At 40.0% G+C, this 22,512-nt stretch overlaps 1 protein-coding gene across 2 annotated transcripts in view; it reads left to right on the top strand.

Annotated features, from left to right (window-relative positions):
* Nucleotides 1-22,512, top strand: part of AGPAT4 (1-acylglycerol-3-phosphate O-acyltransferase 4) — a 63,955-nt gene that overhangs the window by 17,129 nt on the left and 24,314 nt on the right. For both annotated transcript variants that reach the window (XM_068152869.1, XM_068152879.1), the window contains exons 3-4: nt 16,543-16,712; nt 21,006-21,167. In XM_068152869.1, the coding sequence (XP_068008970.1) occupies nt 16,543-16,712; nt 21,006-21,167 (332 nt within the window). The remainder of the gene's footprint in view (nt 1-16,542; nt 16,713-21,005; nt 21,168-22,512) is intronic.

Genomic DNA, 22,512 nt, shown 5'->3' with positions numbered 1-22,512 from the left:
AAAGATCTAACAACAGTGGTGTGGCTATATGGACAGGTGCAGAAGGGCCTTAAAAGCTATTGACTTAGCTTCTAATTTGCCTTCATAAATAAATTATAGTAGTACTAATACCTATTCTTGTGCTATGAAAGGGGTGTTATTACACCTCTGGGTAATGTTACATTATGTAGGCTGCAGTTTTTATGTTGCTCTGAGGGGAAGCCCCTCCTTTGCATGGAAAGAGGCACACTAATGCCTGCTCATTGACTGCAGCAAAACCAAGAGGGCAACTGATTCTTCTTATGAATGAGCTTTCTAGAAACTAAACCAGAGGAAACTGAGAACTGCTTCAAGCTCATCATCCTGGCTAACTGATACAAGACAGAAATTCCTCCCCCCTACAAATATATAGACTTTACAGTGTGAGAACTGACCATCTGAATATGGCTCTGTGGTAATATTGGGGTCATGTTTATCCTTAAGATTATTTTGCTTTTCTGCCTGCAATCCACTGCTCCCCTGGAGGTCAGAGGAGCCCTGGGCCATTGTGCTTGTTGTTTGTACCAAGGTGTTTCTGGGGCAGAGGACAGTTCTTTTCTCTGTTGAGGTTGAGTAGGTGGGAAGGGGTAGGAATAAAGAGGGCAGAATATGAAAAGTTAGTATCTGATTTACTGAATCTATCAAAGTAAGGGCAGCAGGAAGTATTCCTCTGATGTAAAAGTAATATATATGACAAGTAACAAACTCTTTAAAAGAATATTATTAGCTTCTACAGCTAGACTGCCTTTTAATGTTAAAAAAATCCATTAATGTGGGGTAAAACTATGTTCCAATTCAACGTGGTCTGTGTATCTAAATTTTATGACTGAAAACTTTTGGGTTTGTTTGTCCAAATTATACTGGTAGTCAGCAGTCTTGCAAGGAGCTATCTGAATTGCACCTCTGTTATGAGGTTATTAACATTCAGTAGTCAGAACTCTTAATAAAAAATATTAATAACTTTATTAATTAAAAAATCCCATGGAAAATATTAATAAGACCTATTTACTGGTTCAAAATATTTGGTTATGGAAACGGGTACCTCACCAGCAGGAACATCTAACAATTTAAACAATATGAGCAAAAATCCAGAAACAACAAACAGCAATTTAAATTGTAAAGAAAAAAGAGAACATTGACAATATGCCAGAGATTGCCCACAGGGTGGGGGGGGAGGGGGGAACTCTAGGATTCTCTAGGGCAACTGACCTTTAACAGATGCTTATAAAAAATCAGATTTTGTAATTAGAATAGAATAGAATAAACCAGATTGGAAGAGACCTTCAAGATCATTGCATCCAACCCGTCAACCAATCACTTACTGGTCGTGGTACCATGCAGCATGCATGGGAATTTAAACAAAACCAAAATGGCATCAACCACGTGAAAGCTGCAGGAACACAGTTTCACTTTCTGTTGGCTTCTGCAGGTTGTCGCTAAGGCACATACAGGATTTATCTCCACAGGCTTGGTAGCTGAAAACTTTGTAGAAAAGAGGTTGCTGCTGAAGCTTGCAGGGATTGTTGGCTTTGTAGCTTTGCCTAGTTGGAGAGGTGCTTCAGCTGCAATCTTCACAGTGGTGCTCGTTGCTTTACCCAATAAAACAAAACTGCCCTGGGGACTGTTGGCTCCTCTTGGGTTTCATCTGTCGGCCCAGCAGGACACATCCGTTCTGCTTCTGGGCTTTAAAATGCTATACAGCAAGGAGTCTTGCAGTCTTGTCTGGGTAAACTGAAGCAGAGCTCAGATTCCAAGCAAAGCTTGTGACTTCACCCAGAGCTTGGAGAATTGCAAGGCAAAGGAAGGCACTGGCTTTTTGGGCTGGTATTTATAGATTTCCTGATACAATGATGGCCAATGATAACAAAGATTAAGAGATGAAAACCTGACACTTCAACCTATAGAATGAGTTTTCTCCAAATGTGGCTAAAGGTACACAAACCTGGGTCACTTGGACTCCAGGGCATGTTCAGAAGTAGGAATCCTTTAACTCTGGGTAAGAAACTCTATGGAAATGTGTGCATAACAGTTCTATCATCTGCTTGATTTTGGAGAGGGAGTTATTCTTTTGCCAGACCAATTTTGTTTTTTGCTGAAGTAATGTTCAAAGCAAAATAAGGAGCCACAGAGCTTATGGTGCAATTTTTTTGTGGGTAGATTTCTTTGCTCTTCTGCTAGCCCACTTTTGTTAATATTTTACATCTGTGTTTTTTATGTATTCAAGCAAATTGCATTGAACTGTCAAAAGCTATTGTTTGTTTTCTGTCATGGTTAAAGAAGTGAGAAGTACACTTTAGTCTGATTATTCTTCAGTTCACTTGCCTGAGTTTTTAAATTGAATCTCCAGTGTATTGCATCTCTGAATGCAGGGTTTTCTTTGAAAGCTACAACACAAGCAAATTTCCTAATACATGAGTTTTCCATTGTACATAAATTTCTTAACTGCTCATTGTTACTAACGTGGATATATTAAAAATAAAATAATAATCCAGGAATCAATATGTAGTCAAAGATCTTGGTGAAGAATGTATCTGCTGTCTGTGTTAGATAAGGAGATACAGAGAGTGATTGTGCAGACTTAATTTCTTTCTGTCAGTGGGACTTGATGATCTCTGAGGTCTTTTCCAAACTTATTGATTCTGTGATTCTAAAGAACCTTGCCATTTGGAAAAGCATGGGAGATACGCAGCTGTGAGTCTTTGGACAGGAGCTTTCATTAATATAGCTTTGCTGCTGTAAAGAGCTCTTATCCTATACTGTCCTCAAATGGAGTAATTTATTGCATTTTTATTTTTAAACAAACAAACACATAACATTCCCTGACATTTTCCAGGCTTTTCCTTACCTCTTATAGTGTCTCATCTAAAGATGCTCAAGTTTGCTGAAGACTCTATACTGGCAAGCTAGCTGTACAGAGCTAAAGAATCTGTTACTTCCTCCAAACTCAAAGCAATTTATCTGTAGGGCCTGTGTGATGGAATTTTGTAATGCTATTCTTTGTGCAAAGGTATAGGATAGAGCGGGGGATATTAATCCTGCCATATTCTGAAAAGTATTTTCATTGGCTGGCTGGGTCTATGTTTTTTAGAAATTGAAGGCAAACTGATTTCAGCTGAATGTTTATCAATGAGTTGTCCTACCAACTCAGACATATCTATTATTTGAGCATGCATTGCTTTTTGTGCTTATAAGGGGGAACATATAGAGGCAAAATAGCTAGTTTCCCAACATTCTTAGTCTATTTAGAGTTTAAAATGGAGTCCACAGCACATTTTTCTTTTAGTATGACACTGTATTTTAAGATTTTTCTTTTTTTTAAGACTAAGAGTTCAGAAAGCTTCTGATTGGAATAAAGCTTAATTTTAGACATTAATTCATGCCTAAAATTCAAAATTTCTTAAAGGCTGATTTCCTTAGTTGTGTGGAAATAGACTGTAGTTTACTATAGGTGCATGCAGTCCTCAGGGGTGAATTATAAAGTCTGGAATGGTGTAGCCATGAGTCCTTGTGATACAGACTTTATTCCTATATGAAACAATATATTTCTTCATGTGGAAAACGAATGATGGTTGATAAATAGACCATTATGCAAATGTAGGTGAGCAGAAGGGCAAACAATGTCCCAGGAGCATCCCAATCTATTTGACTTAGTGACTTAAAGATAATATGATAGACAGGATCTGATATGTGCTGCACCTTTGTCTATGTAGCATGTAAATAAGTCCTTGAAAAGTTGGGGGGTTTCTTCTGTGTTGGAAAGATGGGAATTGGATTGCTATTAAGAGCGGTGGTGTACTAGGTTCTTCCTGTGCTGTGCAGTATATTGGAGTGCTATAATGAATTCCAGGCCTGATTTTCAAAGGTGGTTCCTGTGAAAAAAATCAAAAAGATTGAAAATACTGTTGAGTACTTTTTCCCAAATGGGGTGTGAATGATAATGCTGTCTTTGACCTTCACAGAAAGAGTCAGGATGCTAGAGTTTCTACTTTATGTCCAGCTTGTGTATTAATTTCTTGCTGGAGAAAAGTCCTGTAATCATCATTGCATTTTTAAACATGAAAGACCAGAAAATAGATAGGAAGGCAGTCTGCTGTCATATATGAGCAGTGTCTGTTGCAAGTGGGTATTTCTGCAAGGTGTCTTCAGATATGAAAATTAAATGTTAGCAGATGAAACCCATAGGATCAACTTGTCTGTGGAAGGACACTTTTACTGAACTCTGGCATTTCAATTGGAAGGTCATTTTTGCTGCTCCCTTTGGTGCTTCATTAGGTCTTCAACAAGAAGTCATGTGCTGCCTTAGGGGACAGTCTTGGTGCACAGAAGAGCAGGAGGAAATGCCTGCTTGATTGTTATCTGAACTGACTTGTCCTGTTGCCTCGAGGAATTGCTGGTCTGTTGAAACTCAGGAGTATTGCTAAATTGGTTTGAGAATAAGAGTAAGAGGATCCTTCAAATGTGAGACAAATATCACTGACACGTGGCTCTTAAATAATTAATTCTCCCAAAGGGTCTGAAAAGAGCATTTTAAAACACTGGTGACTACCGCAGATCAGTGTGTGTGTTTAAACCCCTTGTACTTGCGAGGCTGGCTTTGTTCTACAGGCTGTGTGACTTGGAAAGAAGCAATTTTTTTTGCAGGTAGTAAAAGCTGTGAAATTATATTTTTAAGTGTGCAGCTGTTTGTTATTTTTTCTGAAGGGAGGGTTGCTTTTAATTTTCAGCATGTAGATAGTTTGAAAGTAGCAGTGGCTAAAGAAATTTCCGTATTCCTCCACCCCTTTAGCTCAAGAATGCGCTAGAGAAGACTTCTTGTTTCAAGAATACATATACTGACTTATAATTTCTCTTTCACCTGAAGAAAATTTGTTTCTTACATTTTATTGATGTTACATTAGAAAAAAAGAATCTATTTGGTCAAACTTGAGTGATGGATGTGCATTTTGAGAGGGAAGGCAGTATGAGAATGGGAGCTGGGAAGTGAGGTGATGTTCCAGTAACATGCAGTAAGTAGAAAAGGTCCTCTGCCAGGCTCATGCCCAGATTAGAGCTGCTGGCTCAAATACTAGAGGCATGGCATGTACATTAGTGTAAGTTTTAAGCACAAGTTCTCAGTTCCAGTCATAACCCCTATAATAATGTGAAATACTCTTAACTTTAAGGGTATGTTGAAGGCATTTAGGATCCTGCATAAAATCTGATTCTGATCTTGGTTCCCAAAGCAGTTACATCTTGGCACTGTTACAGGAATGTAAGCTTCCCCATATTAAACCATCTTGTTTAGTATGTTTTATCTAGGAAAACATTGATGACACTCCCATTAAAGCTGGTGAAACACTCTTTATCAATAAAGTGTTTGTTGTCTTCATTGTGTAAGAAAATGAAATGGATTGTGTTCATGGGACACATGGCACAGCAAACACCAGAACTATCATTGTGTAATGCCTGCTTTCAAAACTAATGTTTCAATAAAGCAAAATACTTTTTGCTTGTCACAGTAACCAGGTCATGTATACATGCAGGTTTTAATTTCATGATTAAGCAAGCATTGAAGTTAAACTGCCAAGAAGATTAGACCACCGATAAAGCTTTAACTTTATAATTGGTGTGATGAACCTGATCCTTATTTTGTGTAACTCAGCATGGTGCAACAGTGTCTACAAGGATTATTTTTATTCCAGTTGAGGATCAGTTGGGAAAAATAAAATATTTGTACCATTAGTTTTCAGGAAATATTTAGTCATGATTAATGTAAAAATCACTTCTCAGCTTAAGGTTGTGTTTGATTCTTATCATTTACAGAACCAGCTGGAGGGGTAAGATGGGCTTTTTTGTTTGGTTTGTTTTTTAACTACTTAATGTATCTTCTGTAATCTGTGATTTTCATCTTGAAGTTATGTTGACAAATTACTAAGTGTTGGGAGGAGGTGGTTATTACCATTTTAAAGTGTTATCTTCCCTTGTACTTCATTCCAAGTGACACGCTTCTGAAGTGCTCTTTGTAGCCTATTTGCCAGTCACAAACTACCCTTTGTAGAGCATGCCTTTAAGCAATTATTAGAGAGTTCCATTTCCATCTGTCTTCCCTTGGTCTGTAGAAAAATGCTGCCTTGCGTGCCTGCCTTGCCACTGCTTCTGTACAGCTTTGCTCTCTATATCTGAAAAGTGAACAATGACAGTGAGATCTCTGGCCAGCTTAGAGTTCCCTCTTTGCCCGTCACTGAGGGATGTTAGATAAGACCCTGCTTCCTATCCACATTCTTTATGAGTTGTGTGGGCCTTTTAAGAGCAGAGCGAGTCTTTCTGTTCAGGTTTGGGACTGGCCCTTTGATCTGGACCTGGACCCTCAGTAGAAGCTCCACTTCCTCCCATGCATTTTTATCAGCAAGAGGATGTACATCTTGCTCAAAATTCATAAAGTTCTGAATTTTAAGATCTGCTTGTTTGGGCCACTACTTTACTATGTCAGAGTGATCTGATGTGCTACAACATAAGCATTTGGAGAATTTGGTGTTGAGTTCATCTTCGTAGAAGCCTCCATGCAAGCTTCATCCCACAGAACCAGGCTGTTGGAGGAACATGCCATCTGGCTGGAGTGTTTTCCACTGATGCTGTGCTTTTTTCCCTTGAGCTTCTTAGCTAAATGGAAGGAATGATGCTCACAGCAACCTAGGTCATGAGTAGTAATGAGAGAAGACTAAAGTATCTCTAGGTCCTTCCTGTACCAGCTTCTTGGCTCTGTTGTGGTGAGAGCTGTTGTGAAGACTTTGAAGCACCAATATTGATAACACAGGAGGTTATTGTCTAAACATTCAAATAAAGTCAGTCAATTCACATGCTAAACAGTGTTTATTTGCACTGGCTTTCCACTTTCCAGCTTTTTAGTCAAGACTTAGAGAGGATCCAAATGGCCTGCACAGAACTTTGAAGACCTCAGTGCCAACTGGCAACCTAGCATTTCTGCAAACAGAAATTGTGCTTCTCTTAATTTCAAGTGGGTGAAATCCTGTGATAAGTCCAGGTGACCATGAAGAAGGGTTGATTTTAAAAAGCTGTAAGTCTTCCTTGGAAATGGCAGCCTGCATGAGTTAAAGCTGAGTATTTCAGTTATTTGTAAATCAGTAGGGTGTACAGCCTAGAGGATGGGAAAAGGATGAACACAACAACCAAGTCAGTCCCCTGGGTTCTACGTATCTTTAATTTTGGGGCAACAAAAGTGGTAAAGATAATTCATAAAGGAATAATCTAGCTAAATTCAAGGGAATCGCTGACTCCTGAAATAGATGGTCATATTTTTTCTGGGGTTTCTATACAGTTTTGATTAATTTGCACTCTGCTTAAATGAACAAGAGGACACAGTCTCAAGCTGCGCCAGGGGAGGTTTAGACTCGAGGTGAGGAGGAAGTTCTTCACCGAGCGAGTCATTCGTCATTGGAACGGGTTGCCCAGGGAGGTGGTTGAGTCATCGACCCTGGAGGCGTTCAAGGGGAGAGTGGACGTGGCACTTGGTGCCATGGTCTAGTCATGGGGTCTGCGTTGATAGGTTGGACTCGATGATCCTTGAGGTCCTTTCCAACCTAAGTGATACTGTGATACTGTTGAAGATTTTCCTATTTTTTTCTGTGATTGTGTTGTGCTAAAAACATCTGTGACAAAAAAATACCAGTAGTACATATGCATCTGATCTTGCAGTATTTCTGTACTCCTGACACATGTCTTGTTTGCACTATGGGTCTTTACCTTGCTACTTCTGTGAGAAGGAGATCTTGTTTTTTTCAAAGGAGCAATAGCTATTCCTCTTGTAGGTACTTTAAATGGTATGTCTGGCCCTGACTAATAATTTACAAAGCACTAAATAGAAAAATGTCTTGGGTTACTAGAGAAGTATAGCCTGCCTTTGGCAACTGACAGAGACTGTCTTTTTGGAAACTGAATAGAAGAGTGTAAACTTGTGAGGTTACCATGTGCCACATAAGCTAAAAATGTGTTTCCTAGTAAAATTATTCAATGCAAGTGGTTGTAAGAATACAACACCGTCACAACACACATGCAAAAGCAAGATGCTAGTTACCACTGTGCACTGTATTGCTGCAGTTTTATATTGAGCCACTGGGCCTACAGAGCAGGAAGCCAGTAATGCTTTTATTGGTGGCACCTTTTTAGTTTGGGCAGTGAGACATTAGGCAGTGTCTTCACATCCTCATGAGCTGCAAGCTGTCTAAACAGATTGCAATGTTCCACCTGTGGATTCACTTTATAGTTTTCTTACTGCACTGAAGCTTTGGAAACATGTTAATACAAGCACAGTCAAAGTAAATGTGATTTGACAGATACTGATGTCCCTACCTATGGCATAATATGGTGTGTACATTGGATGTATGCCTTTCATAGCAGAATGTACTATTCCAGATGGAGAGCAGTGACAAGTGCTGTCCCTTAGGGGTCTGTATTGGGACCTGTGCTGTTTAATATTTTTATCAACAATATAAACAGTGAGATCAAGTGCACTATCAGCAAGTTTGCAGATGACACCAAGCCAAGTGGTGCTGTTGGTACACCAGAGGATCAGGATGTCATCACATCCTGGGCTGCATCAAAAGAAGCATGGCCAGCAGATCCAGAGAGGTGATTCTGCCACTTTACTCTGCTCTGGTGAGACCTCACCTGGAGTACTGCATCCAAGTCTGGAGCCCTCAATATAGGAAGGACATGGATCTGATGGAGCAAGTCCAGAGAAGGGCCATGAAAATGATCAGGGGGTTGGAGCATCTCTGCTATGAGGACAGGCTGAAGGAGCTGGGGTTGTTCAGCCTGGAGAAGAGTAGGCTCCAGGGAGACCTAATGACCTAATAGCAGCATTCTGGTATCTGAAGGGGGCCTGCAAGAAGAATGGAGAGAGAGACTGTTTAGAAAAGCCTGTGGTGATAGGATGAAGGGCAATGGCTTCAAAGTGGAGCAGAACACATTTAGATTGGATGTTAGGAACAGGTTCTTTACTATGATGGTGGTGGAACACTGGATCAGGTTGCCCTAGGAGTTGGCTTGGGGGCCCATTCCTGGAGCTATTCAATGTGAGGCACAGCAGGGCTCTGGGCAACCTAATCTAGTTGAGGGAGTTGAACTAGATGACCTTTGGAGGCCCCTTCCAACTCAGACCGTTCTATGATTCTCATATATAAGAAAAAAATGTGTATTTTTCTGTATTTGGATAACTTCAAGGTGAGGGGTTACATACTACACACAGTACAAGAACCACAGCTTTATATGTATTTCCTAGGTATATTTGATCTGTAATACTTTGCTTTTAATTAATGGAAGCTATTTGATTTCTAGTTTCTTATTGTCCCTTTAAAGAACACTGTTAGGGATTGAGAAGCTAAAATAAGCAGCAGGACATTTTTCTTGTCTCTCAAGACCTCGTGTGACAAGATGCTGTAAGATTACCGGCAGAGGCAGAGAATTCATTGAAAGCAAGTGAAAAATGAGTAATGGTTTTGTTCTGAACAGTGTTCTCAGTGTGTTAGAGGTCCCATGGCTATTCACCAATAATTCCAATTATATAATACAGGCACTCATCAGTTTTTTTGTTTCTAGTTCTGAAATTCAGATAGAATATATTGTGCATAAGAAGACCTAAGTAGAAGTTACCTGCCTTGAGATAAGTCTAAAAATAAACTGTTTGGAGCATATTATTTCTGGTAATATGTGAGTTTTTCTTCTGAGTGCACTAGTTATCTGAAATCAAAAGCCAAATACAACCTGGTTAATTCTATTCTATTCTATTCTATCCAAAGTCCAAGTTTTTGTTTGATTTTGAACCAAATAGGATAAACTTGCTCTAAATAGAAATTAAGATTTTTGTGTAAATATATGCTAAAATAAGAGAAAACTTGTGAAAATAGGTTTTCTTCCCAAATATGTAGATTAATCATGAAAGACTCACTTATGAGTCAAATAATTTCCCTAATTTTTAGATTATCTAATTAGTATGTAACAATGCATATGGAAAAAAGCCCAACTGCATGAGTGTGTGGGCTGTTGTTATCAGCAAACGTATGAGTCCTAAATATGGATGTTGATTGCCCTATAATTAGGGAAATGGTAATGATTTACTATGTCAAGAAAGCTAGTTGTGATTGAATAGGTAAATCGATTTTGTGCATACTTGAATTTTTAGATCCTAGCTGCCTGGTCATTTTCAGCTGAGAATTGTTTTGTAAAAGGTTTCTGGCTTGTGCTACCCTGCTTAAAGAGAAACCTTTGCATATTGCTGCCAGATACTGGCTTCCTCCTTACCCAGTGAATGAATGGTCATTGCAGCCTGTGGTAGCATAGCTCTTCAGTGTGTCTCGGGCAGTTGTGGAAGAGAGGAGACATGAATCTGTAAGACAGCCTGTTTGTAAAATATAGCCTTTTTTTCTAATTACAGGAAATAGGACTGGAAAGGAATTCCTGTGTCATTGGAAGCAATGCATACTGCTTCTACCAGCAGTATAATGACTAATTTATAAAGCTGTTAGGCAGTTTTAGTCTGCCAAAGCTGTTAGAAGTAGTGTCAGAATATCAGATACATGTATTTTTAGTCACTTTCAACACAATTGTTCATGTGCTAGTGGTATTTAGCTTAAATTGTTCTTTTTCTGTACTGTTAACCTCCCACATTTTTACACTATATTTGTGGGGAGCAACCCAATTCTCTTTCAGTATTTGTTTGATAGCTTGAGTGAGCTAAGCTTTTTTGTTTTCTGGTCTTCCTGGTAGCCCTGGTCTACATCTGCTTTGTTTCAGGTTTTCCTTCCTGGGCATGAATGTCTGGTACTGATGTGCTGGCCCAGAGATTATCTCACTAGTGCAATGCACTATTCGCCTTCTCTCCTGGAGCAAACTTCCTGATGTCATCTTTTGCCTTCTTAAAGCTGCATAATATAAACAGAGCAGCAGCTTTCAGTGGCAAGCTAGTATTTCCAGCTCTTTCTCTCTCTCCTATGTTATTTCCAAATTATGAGACTCTGTTTTATTTATTCTGCAAGGCATCACCTATTAATCTGTCTTATAAAAAATAATTCTATTTTGGATACCTCTCAAGGCCATCTGATTCTTAGAGTGTATTCTGGCTTTGTGTCATCCACAAAAGTTATTAATTTGCATTGAATGTTCTAGTCTTCAGAAACAATGCAGGAAGGTGTTTCTGTATTCAGATTGACTGAAAGACAGCAAAGACAGTTGCACTTTTTAGTTTAGTTCTCCTTTCCAGTTGTTTACTGGATCTTTAGTATCTCTTCTGTTTAATAGTAATGTCTTTTACTGTATCATATGAATGGCTTAGTATAACCTGAATGTGTTAGATTTGAAATCTCTCTTTGTCTATAAAATCAAAGTTATCAGGTAATGGCATATACACCTGCCTCTGAAAAATTACAGGGGTTTTGTTTTCCTAAACTCCAACTCATGGCAGATACCAATCTTCTTTTCCATCTATAATTTCTTCTTTTCCTTTTTGTTTCATTCCCATGTGGCAGTGAAGCCTTATTACCATGTCTGTAGGTACTCTGATCATTTATCTACTGACCAGTCTAAGTATATTGTATGTATGAGGTTCAAAAAGAACAAGTGCAGGGATCTGCACCTGGGCCAGAACAATTCTTGCTGTCAATACAAAGTGGGGGATTAGGTGATAGAAAGTAGCCCTGCAGAAAAGGACTTGGGGATGCTGATGGACAAGAAGTTGGGCATGAGCAGACAGTGTGTGCTTGCAGCCCAGAAGGCCAGTCACATCCTGGGCTGCATCAAAGAAGCATGGCCAGCAGATCCAGAGAGGTGATTCTGCCACTTTACTCTGCTCTGGTGAGACCTCACCTGGAGTACTGCATCCAAGTCTGAAGCCCTCAATATAGGAAGGACATGGATCTGATGGAGCAAGTCCAGAGAAGGGCCATGAAAATGATCAGGGGGTTGGAGCATCTCTGCTATGAGGACAGGCTGAAGGAGCTGGGGTTGTTCAGCCTGGAGAAGAGTAGGCTCCAGGGAGACCTAATGACCTAATAGCAGCATTCTGGTATCTGAAGGGGGCCTGCAAGAAGAATGGAGAGAGAGACTGTTTAGAGAGGCCTGTAGTGATAGGATGAGGCACAATGGCTTCAAACCAGTGGAATACTGGAACAGGTTGCCCAGGGAGGCAGTTGGTGCCCTGTCCCTAGAGATTTTCAAGGTGATGCTCGACAGAGCTCTGGGCAACCTGATCTAGTTGAGGATACCCGTGCTTACTGCAGAGGGGATTGGACTAGATCACCTTTGGAGGCCCCTTCCAACCCAGACCATTCTGTGATTCTATGATTATGTTTCTTAATTGGAAGGACTTCATTGCTGTATCATTTCTCTGCATTTGCCTCCTGCAGCAGGAAGTTTTTAACTTAGCATTTCGCAAGACTGGACATAGGAAGGGTGAGGAATTAAGAGTCATCATTCCTGCCTTTCTCTCTGTTCATAATTTATCTTCCTAAAAGCACAACCATGTAGTTCACTGAAGTGTTATTCAAGGGAGTTACTTACAGGATCTCCTGTGTGGACTGCAACAAAAAAATCTCTAAAAGAATACTTGCAGCCAGTAAACTGTCATTTGTTTTAGGTTTTAAGTTTGTGTACATGGTTTTCTCCCCCTGATCAGCCTCCTGCCTTTTGCTGTCATATGCTGGACTACACTATCAGTCAGTCTGCCCTTAGTATTACTTTTTTTCCCCAAATTTTTCCCAGTCTTCTGTACTATGTACTCATTCATCACAGTGTTCACCGTGTCTAGTCTTTGAAACGGTGGTCAGAACTTCCCTTTTTTTTGGTATTTATATGGGAGAGTTTTCTGTGCTTTTACCATATATTCTTGTAAGAATTTTCCAAGTTCCTCTTTCTTGATGTTGCCTTATTACATAGGTTAAAGAAAATTACGAATGTGGTAGAGAAATAGCGCTGTTGCTTGTAATAACAAGTGACATACTTACTGGAGATCTCCAAATAATTGCACTTACTGAGTCAATAAGTAACTTTGCTTTCAGCTGCATTTCAAAATAGGTATTTTGTGATTAATCTTTTAAGCAAATGTTTCCATGACTTATGAAGAATAGTTAGCTAAAGTTAGCTAATGACTTCTATAGAACAGTCTTACCTCTTCAGTGACTCACTCTTGCAAAACTTTGAGGTGGAAAGTAACAAGTTTCAGTAAACTTTGGGTGTTTCCCTTCTTCCTTTAAATGTTTTTCATATTACTAGTTATAGTTCAAGTCCTCATAGGAGGTGTTTTCTTCTTGGTGATGTATTCAGTAAGTGCAGGCTTTGAGGCAGTTCAGAGTTGTGCAGTGAAGGGCTAGGAAGCAGTCTTCTTCTGCAAGCAGTAGGGGCTGTGTTGTGTAGCAGAGTGAGGGCTTTTTTGTTTTATTTATTTTTACTCCAGTTGGGTAGGAAACCTCAAAATTCCTAAGGTGACAGAGTGTACATATTAGACATTTGATGGCATGTTTTGTCCCTGCCATGGGAAGGAGACTCCACAAACCTCTGGGGAGCCTGTTCAAGTGTTATGTCACCCTCATAGTGAAAAAGTTTTTCCTTACATTAATGTGGAACCTCCTATGCTTCAGGTTGCACCCCTTGCCCCTTGTCCTATCACTGGACATCTCTGAGAAGAGCCTGGCTCCATCTTCCTGACACTTGCCCTTTACATATTTATAAACATTCATGAGATCACCCCTCAGTCTGCTACTAGCCAAAGAGTAACGTACTGCAAGGACTCTACTTTCAAAGTGGAAGTGGAAGTGTTACAGGAATTGCTTTGCAAGGTAGGAACCCCTATGACATGAGTGAATGTCAATTTAATAGTTCAGTTGTGATGTTAAAATACCAAAAATCTCATGAAAATAGGTGGGTAGAATCTTCAGAAATCTTGAAGCAGCCCTCATTGCAGTCTGACTGATGTACAAAGAGAAAGAAACGTGCACTGATTGTCTGTATTGTGAAAGAGGAAAGGAGAGTGTATATGAATGACCTTGTGCTACTGAGCCACCACAGCAAGTTACTGGGTAATAAATTTCTGTGGCAGATTGTGGAAGTAAGCTGCTGACATGATGCAAGAATAGCACAAACTGACATTACTAGTCATTGCTTGAGAACCACAAAGAGGAAGGAGCCTGGGAAGAAAGGGAAAGACGGAGGGAAGGCAAAGGGAAGAAACATGTTAATAACTTAAAGGCTGACAGATGGTATTTATTGTATTTAACACAGAGGCGTACAGTGCCTACTTTGTGTTTCTTCAGCAACTGCCTGAGTACAAGTGACAAATGGGCATGTGAGGTCAGTTTTAGGGATCCATTTCTGCAGTATTTATTGAAACAAAAAATCCTGCTTATGTGAAGCTTGAAGAATCAAACCACATATAGAAATATTTTTCTTTGCTTTTTTAAAATCTATTTAAGACTGAAAGCATATAACCAAAGACTTCTATGCATGTGGCACACCTGTATAGTGAGCTTTGTTTCGTTCAAATTATGTTTTGCCCCAGGATGGGACTGCACAAGGCAGCTCTTAGCAAGGGAAGTCTGGAAGCACATGTGTACTTCTGTATCTCCACAGCACTCTCACTGAGATTTTAACATCTTTGGCTTTTGTTGGGAAATTGGTTTCCAATGACTGCAATTATTGTTCATTTGGCTTATGGTAGCTTAGGTCTCCTTCCACATATCTGTCTATAGTTTTGATGCCTAACAGCATGCATTGAATGATATGAAGTCCTTCCACAGAATCACAGAGTGTTAGGGGTTGGAAGGGACCTTTGGAGATCATCTAGTCCACCCCCCTGCCAAAGCAGGATCATCTAGGGCGGGCCACACAGGAACTGTGCCAACCTATGACATTTTGACCTTCTCCAGAGAGACAACTTGGCCTCTCTGGGCAGCCTGTTACAGTGCTCAGTCATCCTCACTGTAAAGAAGTTTCTCCTCATGTTGAGGTGAAACCTTCTGTGTTCCGGTTGTACCCATTGTTCCTTATCCTATCACTGGGCACCACCAAAAAGAGACTGTCACCTTGATCCTGACACCCACCACTTTGATATTTATAGATGATAACAAGATCTCCCCTCTTATCCTTCTTTTTTCAAGACTAAACAGCCCCAGTTCTCTGACTTTCTTCATAGGAAAGATGTTCACATCCCTAAATCATCCTTGTAGCTCTCAATTGCACTCTGTCCAGTAGATCCCTGTCTCTCTTGAACTAGGGACCCCAAAACTGGACAGAGTATTCCAGGTGTGGTCTCACCAGGGCAGAGTAGAGGGGAGGAGAACCTCCCAGTGGCAGATACAAACACCACCCCCAGGCAGGAAGGATAATTTTGCTAATGACAACTGAAAATGTATGTGTCTTCTTTCTAGCTGTTTTCTGATTTTGGTCACTAGTAGAGGCAAGTAAGGGACCTCAATTGAAAGGATTTCAGAGGTGTTGCAAGGAGTGGCTTGGTTTTGTTCTTCCCTGAGGTGAATAAGGTTTTATGGTGCTTTTGGGCTTTCCTGAAGACCATAGAGCATCTCAGATATCTCCTCCTTCCAGTGGAGACATTCATATGGCACCGATATGCTCTGAGCAGGAGATATGTTTCACTCAGCAAAGAATAACCTCTCATATTTGGCCTTTGCTTTGATGCAGAAGCTTTGTGACAACTTTGACAGGAAACAAACATGTCCCTTAACTCCTTTTCTGTATTGACAGGCAGCTCTTATTTAATCCTGTGGTTCCCCTAGCTCAGGCCATAAGTTCCTTGAGGAGAGCCACTGCTTTTAGATTGTCCATGCTTCATCAGATCATCCTCTAAGGGATATGCAGATAGCTACAGTAGTAACAACTATTCTTGGCTCTGCACACTATGGCAGTCACCTACCCTGTCTTTTATCTGGTGATGGTTGCTCTTCACCCAGTCTGAGCTTTGCTCTGAATGGTTAATACACCCCTGTAAAATGCAGAATGCATCAGATGAAGCAGGACACATGGCTGACTTTTGACAAGTTAACAAATGAATAAGATGTACATGTACCCAGTTCATGGTGTCTCGTACAAAGGACTTTTTGACCTATAATTGTACAGTTTTTAGAGGAGCATTAGGACCTGTATGTAGCAGGAATAGGTCTATTTGTTTCTCTTCCAAGCTTGCTCTGTTCTTTATGTAATTTTATTGTATTACTGTAAAGCATAAGTGTTAAATTTACATGTATTTTTATAAAATAATTTGTAGCATTGAATTTGCAGTTTTTAAATTAATTAAACTCATTCTTCTCAATATTGGGGAAAAGTGTTGCTCACTCTTTCCCTTCTCTCCTCTGTACCCCCTTGCTGTACCAAGATGTGTGATTGTATGGTTTATGTTCAGCATTTTGTCTTCAGTATTGCAACCCTTTCTTTGGCATGTACTCTTGAGGTGACTAATGTTTTTCAACTAATTTGTGGCTTTGCACCTATTGTATGCATTCATGTGTTTCTTCTTCTTTATTCCAGAGATGGTGATGTTGCTGGAATGGTGGTCAGGCACCGACTGCACCCTCTACACTGACCCAGAGAGTTACCACAAGTATGGGAAGGAAAATGCCATCGTAATCCTTAATCACAACTTTGAAATTGACTTTCTCTGTGGTTGGAACTTTTGTGAAAGATTTGGGGTCTTGGGGGTGAGTTTTGTAGCATACAAAATAAACTTTATCTTCTTGGGTGTGGGGAAAAAACTTTAAAACAAATTCTTTCTCCTTTTGAAAGTTAACAGATGTGTGCTCACATTTCATTGAGCTGCTGTGCAGAATTAGAGAGATGGACCTAAAGCAATGCAGTGCAAGTATGTAGAACACTGAGACAAGATTGCTTGGGCATTGACAGAAATTTTAAATACATTGCAATTAGAGTTGATGAATGAGATTTATTTTTTAACCTGTGGAGGTCATTACATTGCTTGTGTGCTTCCTAGGTAACTCTTACAGGTCACTGTGCAGTTGAAAGAGGAGTTGTTCTGTGATTCTTTCCCAGTCAGTTGTAGAATTTGTTTATTTTCTCTAGCATAGTCTTACAGATTCACAGCTAGAGTTTGAATGAATCCCTGTGTCCGAGTAAAAGAGCTGCCATCTCAAGTGAAAGCAGTAACCAGGTTATAGCTTGTAAGAGAGGAGGGAGGAATGAGTTATCCATAATTGAATACAGTATTACATCAGGCTGGGAGTAGGAGAACATGTGCATGTGTTTTCAGGATTGATTGTTTCCCCTGTCATCTCCTGGGATGATTGAAAGCCCTCCTTTGAAGCCAGCTTGACTTAATTCTGTGGTGATTATGACATTACCTACCTACAAGGGATGGTGAAAAGTTTTATTCAATATGAAGCATTAGAAATTAGGAGCCCAACTAGGTTTCTGTAATGATAGAATCATAGAGTCATTTTGGTTGGAAAAGACCTCTGAGATTACTGAGTTCAACCATTGACCCACACCACCATGGCCACCAAACCATGTCCTGAAGAGCCATGTCTGCATATTTTTTTAACACCTCAGTAACTCCACCACCTCCCTGGATAACATATTCCAGTGCCTGGCCACTCTTTCAGTAAAGAAAATTTTCCTAATATCCAATCTAAACCTCCCCTGACACGATTTGAGTGACTAAAGGAAAGTATCTTTCCATCTTGATGTCCCAGAGAGTATAATATGAAGAAATGCCATATTTCAAAAATAGAGCAGACAGAATCATCAAAAGTATGCTTATGCTGATGGCCACCTGGAGAGCAAATAACTTGAAATGCAGATTGCTGCTGCTAATGGTTTGCAGCTACAATTATTTTGTTTTGAAACTGAAACAAAATTCATTATACATCCTTGGATTGCAGGTTAATTTCATGGTGTTTGTCCATCATCCAGGCAGGAGACTCCACAACCTCTCTGGTCAGCCTGTTCCAGAATTACAGAATCAACCAGGTTGGAAGAGACCTCCAAGATCATCTAGTCCAACCAATCACCCAACCCTAACTAATCAACTAGTCCATGGCATTGAGTGCCTCATCCAGTCTTTTCTTAAACACCTCCAGGGACAATGATTCCACCCACTCCCTGGGCAGCACATTCCAATGGGCAATCACTCTTTTTGTGAAGAACTTCTAAAAAAAGATCAAGCCTAAACTTCCCCATGCACAGCTTGAGACTGTGTCCTCTTATTCTGGTGCTGGTTGCCTGGGAGAAGAGAACAACACCCACTACTGTCACTACTGTGTTCAGTTTGGGGCACCTCAATACAGAGGAGATGGTGAAGTGCTGAAGTGAGTGCAGAGGAGGGCAGTGAAAGGCCTGGAGAGTAAATCTTATGAAGAGCGACTGAAGGAGCTGGGGCTGTTTAGTTTGAAAAAGAGGAGGCTGTCTATAACTACCTGAAAGGACCTTGTGGAGAGGGTGGTGCTGGTCTCTTCTCCCGGGTAGTAAGTGATAGAAAAGAGAGAACAGCCTCAAGCTATGACTGGGTAGGTTTAGACTGGACATTAGGAAAAAAATTTCGGAAAGAGTGGTCAGGCAGTGGAATGGGCTGCCCAGGGAGGTGTTTAAAGGTTGGCTGGATGTTGTGCTTGGCGATACGATTTAGGGGTAAACCTTGTAGGGTTATTGGTTGGACTTGGTGATTCCAAAGGTCTTTTCCAACTCGAATGTTTCTGTGATTCTGAAAATAGCTATGCTAAAATAGTTACTTTAGCTTGCTTTTTGGACTAGGATTCCTGTATTTTAAAGTCTGTGAGGGAGGACTCTGTCATTTGTGACACTGTGCCCTGGAGGTCATGTGCATTCTATGCAGAGCACACTTAACATTTGTTTGTGGTAAGTCTAAAGATTCTGAACTCTTACTGTAAATAAAAATTGAGAGCATGAGGGTTTTTTTTTTGCAGTTTTTGGTGGCAGCATTGTTGCTATTTGCCTCATTGTGCAGTGGCTTATGCTAGGCTGTGTCTGGCAGCTGCCATGGTTGTGACTGAGGTGGGCAGTAGTTCTGTAAGGTTTTTGTCCTCTCTGCTCATCTTGAAGCACTTTGCATCTGGTTGGGTTTTTTGGGGGAAGCTTTGACTCAGCTGTCTTCCTCAGCATGTAAAGGGAAGACAGTTGGTCTGTGTGCTTTGAATGGAATCTATACTGTACATGGCCTATGTGCTCTTTGGAGTTCTTTCAAACTGTGTTGGAACTATTTATATTAATTTTGGAAACAAGAAAATTACTTATATTAGGAGTAACTTAGAAAATGAAAATCGTAATGTGGGAAAAAACAGAGAGATAAAGGAAAGTGGTGGGAGAAGAGCCTGTTTCTCTATGACCAGTTTGGGGAGTTGGAAAGGGAGGCTGGGCCAGCATGGCTGCTGCCACACAAGAGGAACTAACATCCAACATGGGTTGAAATTGAAATAGCAAGCAGTTATTGAGTCCTACGACTGCTTCTTATGGGAGAACTGGGTTTGTACTCCTGGTCTGGGCCCATGATGGAAATTCTTGAATGACTAAGAGGGAGCACTTTATTACAAAGTGGTAAATCATTTGACAGAGAGGGTTTCTGCATTCTTAGAAACAGAATTGTCTTATGTTCTTTACTTCTCTGCTGTGAGTAACAGTTGCTAGTGAAGATGTGTGATGTGCACTTGCTTTCAAGTCTCGTGAGATTTTAGATAGCTTAATTATTTAAGGTATTTTCCTTCTCAAGGAAGGAAAGCAGATGAGAGAAATGAGCTAAGATAGAGAACTAGGTCAAGTCTCTTCTTCTAGAAACAAAATGAACAACAGTGACCCAAAAAAAATAATTAAAACTGGTAATTCCGTTGATGGTTATTTCTACTAGTAAGTAATTCCTACTAGTCAAATGGAATGCCCTGGAACCTATCTGCAGAGCATTTTGATGGGATAGCTTACATAGTGATGCCATGGATACAAACTGGACTGTCATTGCTCCATCTGTCCTCTGAGAAAATGTCACTTTTTTTAGGAAGTGGCAAAGCAACAATTTGAACAAACACACATGCACCATTATATTCATTAAATAATGAAGTTAAATGCAAGCCAGTTCACCAATGTGGGCTGGCTTGAAGGGCAGGAAAAGAGCAAGTGGAATCGGATGTTCTGTCCAAAGGGGTGTCAGTCTGAGATGATCATAGAGTTAAATTCTGAAGCAGGATTTGAGATTTGAAACTTGTTGAATGCTTGATAAACCATAGACTTCTTGTGGGGAGTCTGGACAAATCACTTTGGTGTCTGTTTTACATGTGAGACAGAAAAAGTACCTGTTTTGTTGGGGTTTTTTCCCTCCTACTCCAGAAGCTAGCTTTGAAGAGAAATTCCCCAGTGTTAAGCACTTCTAGCATTCCATAAACAAACCTAAACAAATGAAGAACTTTTATTGTAGCTGTTGTCTGTAATGCTGTTTAAGGTTTCTTTCATTTGTATACTATGTGTATGCATCAATACACTGTTGAGCAGCAATGGCTCTGTGACTGCTTCCACTTCAGGCTACGTTCTTTTTTTGTCATGGTGAGATGTCTGAACTTTGGAGAGAAGTATAGCTGCAAGATGTCTTAAAGAAACTTGGCTTGCCACTGCCCAGGGTCTCTTTGAATTAAGAATTTTGCTTTACATAGTTTGGGTCTTCTGCATGGATTGCTCAGTGTTTGAAGGAATTTGGCTTGTGTTCTGGGTTTCACAGTTTGGGTAGGATAGACAAACATACACATACTATATAAATTTAATTCTGGAAGTTGCCTGTCATGCAGATATCTGAGATTAGTTTTGGCTCTTCTCTTATATGAGAAAAACTGCTTTATCTTTGGTTTGCTTTTGCACTAGTGTTAAAACAGGAACTGGTCAATATAAATCAATATATTAGTGTCTAATTGTGCATATGTCATACCCACAGAGAACTCTAAATAGTGTAACTCTGATTTACTTTCTTTGACTCTGTCTTGCAGAGTTCTAAAGTCCTTGCAAAAAAAGAACTCTCATACATGCCTATCATTGGCTGGATGTGGTATTTCCTGGAGATAGTCTTCTGTAAGCGTAAGTGGGAGGAAGATCGGAAAACAGTTGCACAGAAGTTGCTGAATCTTCGAGACTACCCTGAAAACTTTTGGGTAAGTATGGGCTAACAAGTGGAGTGCAGGGCACTGTGGTACTTGGGAAGGATGAAGGGTATAGGCAATACATGATAGACACCAAGCTGCTCCCAAGAACTTTGATTTATGAGCCTCCTAGCAGTATCAGGAGAATTTTCTAAGAATTTAATTCTTTTGAATTTCCCCTATATTGGTTGGTCTTGTCTGTTTTCCTCCTCTGTAGTACAGAGCCCTGCAGACACTATTGCAAAATTACCTCTACTGTGATCTATTCAGTAAACTTTGTGGTCCTCTACATAAAGGAGATGGAGAGGAGTAGATGCGGGAATTATGGTGGTGTAACAGATGCATGCTTCAGTGTTAAACACATTAGCTGTATTCTTTACCTAAGCTCCTCTCTCACCTTAGATTGGAGAGTTCATACTAGCGTATTTTTCTCCTTCCATTTCCCTGTGGCTCAGCCATTCTTCCAAAGGTGTTAGGTCAGATGTGACCTGGTGAAAGTGGAAACTGGGGCTATCAGCTGTGTTACAAGGAGAGTATCAGTGTGACCTTTCAGTAACAGGAAAGTGTTACTTTTTTGCATTATCATTCTTGCCTGGCATTTCCTAATCTGGGAATGAAAAGACTTAATTTTTTTTTAAATTTTTTTTTTATCCTAGTTCATGTGAGGTTGTGATGGCAAGAGAGGAATTCAGTTAAGGAAATTGGGCTTTAAGCAGCCTCACAAGGGCTTACAGAAACTAGTGCTTACAAAGCTGTTTCCTAATGAAGATGTATGTGCTGTATCTCTCATTTTCTGAAACTTTTTTGTATTGTTTCTTCTTTAGTCAGTGATTTAAATGAGTCCTAAGCAATTGAAGCTAAGCTCTGTGCTTGGATATTGATTTAATGACTTTCAGGCAGAAGGCTGTCTAGAAAAGGGATAATTCTCGATTTCTAGTTCCACTCTCTGTCACAGGGATTTGCCTGTGCTCTGTGACTCATAAAAGTTGTTGAATACCTTTCTGTACACCTAGGTAGTTCAACTTTAGTTGCTGAGCCACCATCCTTTATATACCACAATAGAGAGATACTGAGAAGGAGCTATACTTGTAGTAAGAGAGGTGATGCAGTTGTTGATGTACACTTGGGGTTATCGTACTGTAGAGTTTTAATTTGCCTTTCTATGGTAACATAATGTCAAAAGGCACAGCAGTAGTAACTTGAACATAGAAAGAACATGCTAAGTGGGCTAGAAGGATTTTCTTATCAGTTTCTCATCATGTTTCATCTAGCTATTTAACATGATGCATTTGATACACGATTAAAAGTGCTCTTAAATGATCTGGAACTGAAGTTAGCAGCTTGGCTAGTTTTCTTC

The sequence above is a fragment of the Melanerpes formicivorus genome, unplaced genomic scaffold (assembly GCF_026170545.1).
Source record: "Melanerpes formicivorus ecotype bairdi unplaced genomic scaffold, bMelFor1.0.p_v2 SCAF_2, whole genome shotgun sequence".
Lineage (NCBI taxonomy): Eukaryota > Metazoa > Chordata > Aves > Piciformes > Picidae > Melanerpes > Melanerpes formicivorus.
This window is presented reverse-complemented; position numbering and strand designations above follow the sequence as displayed.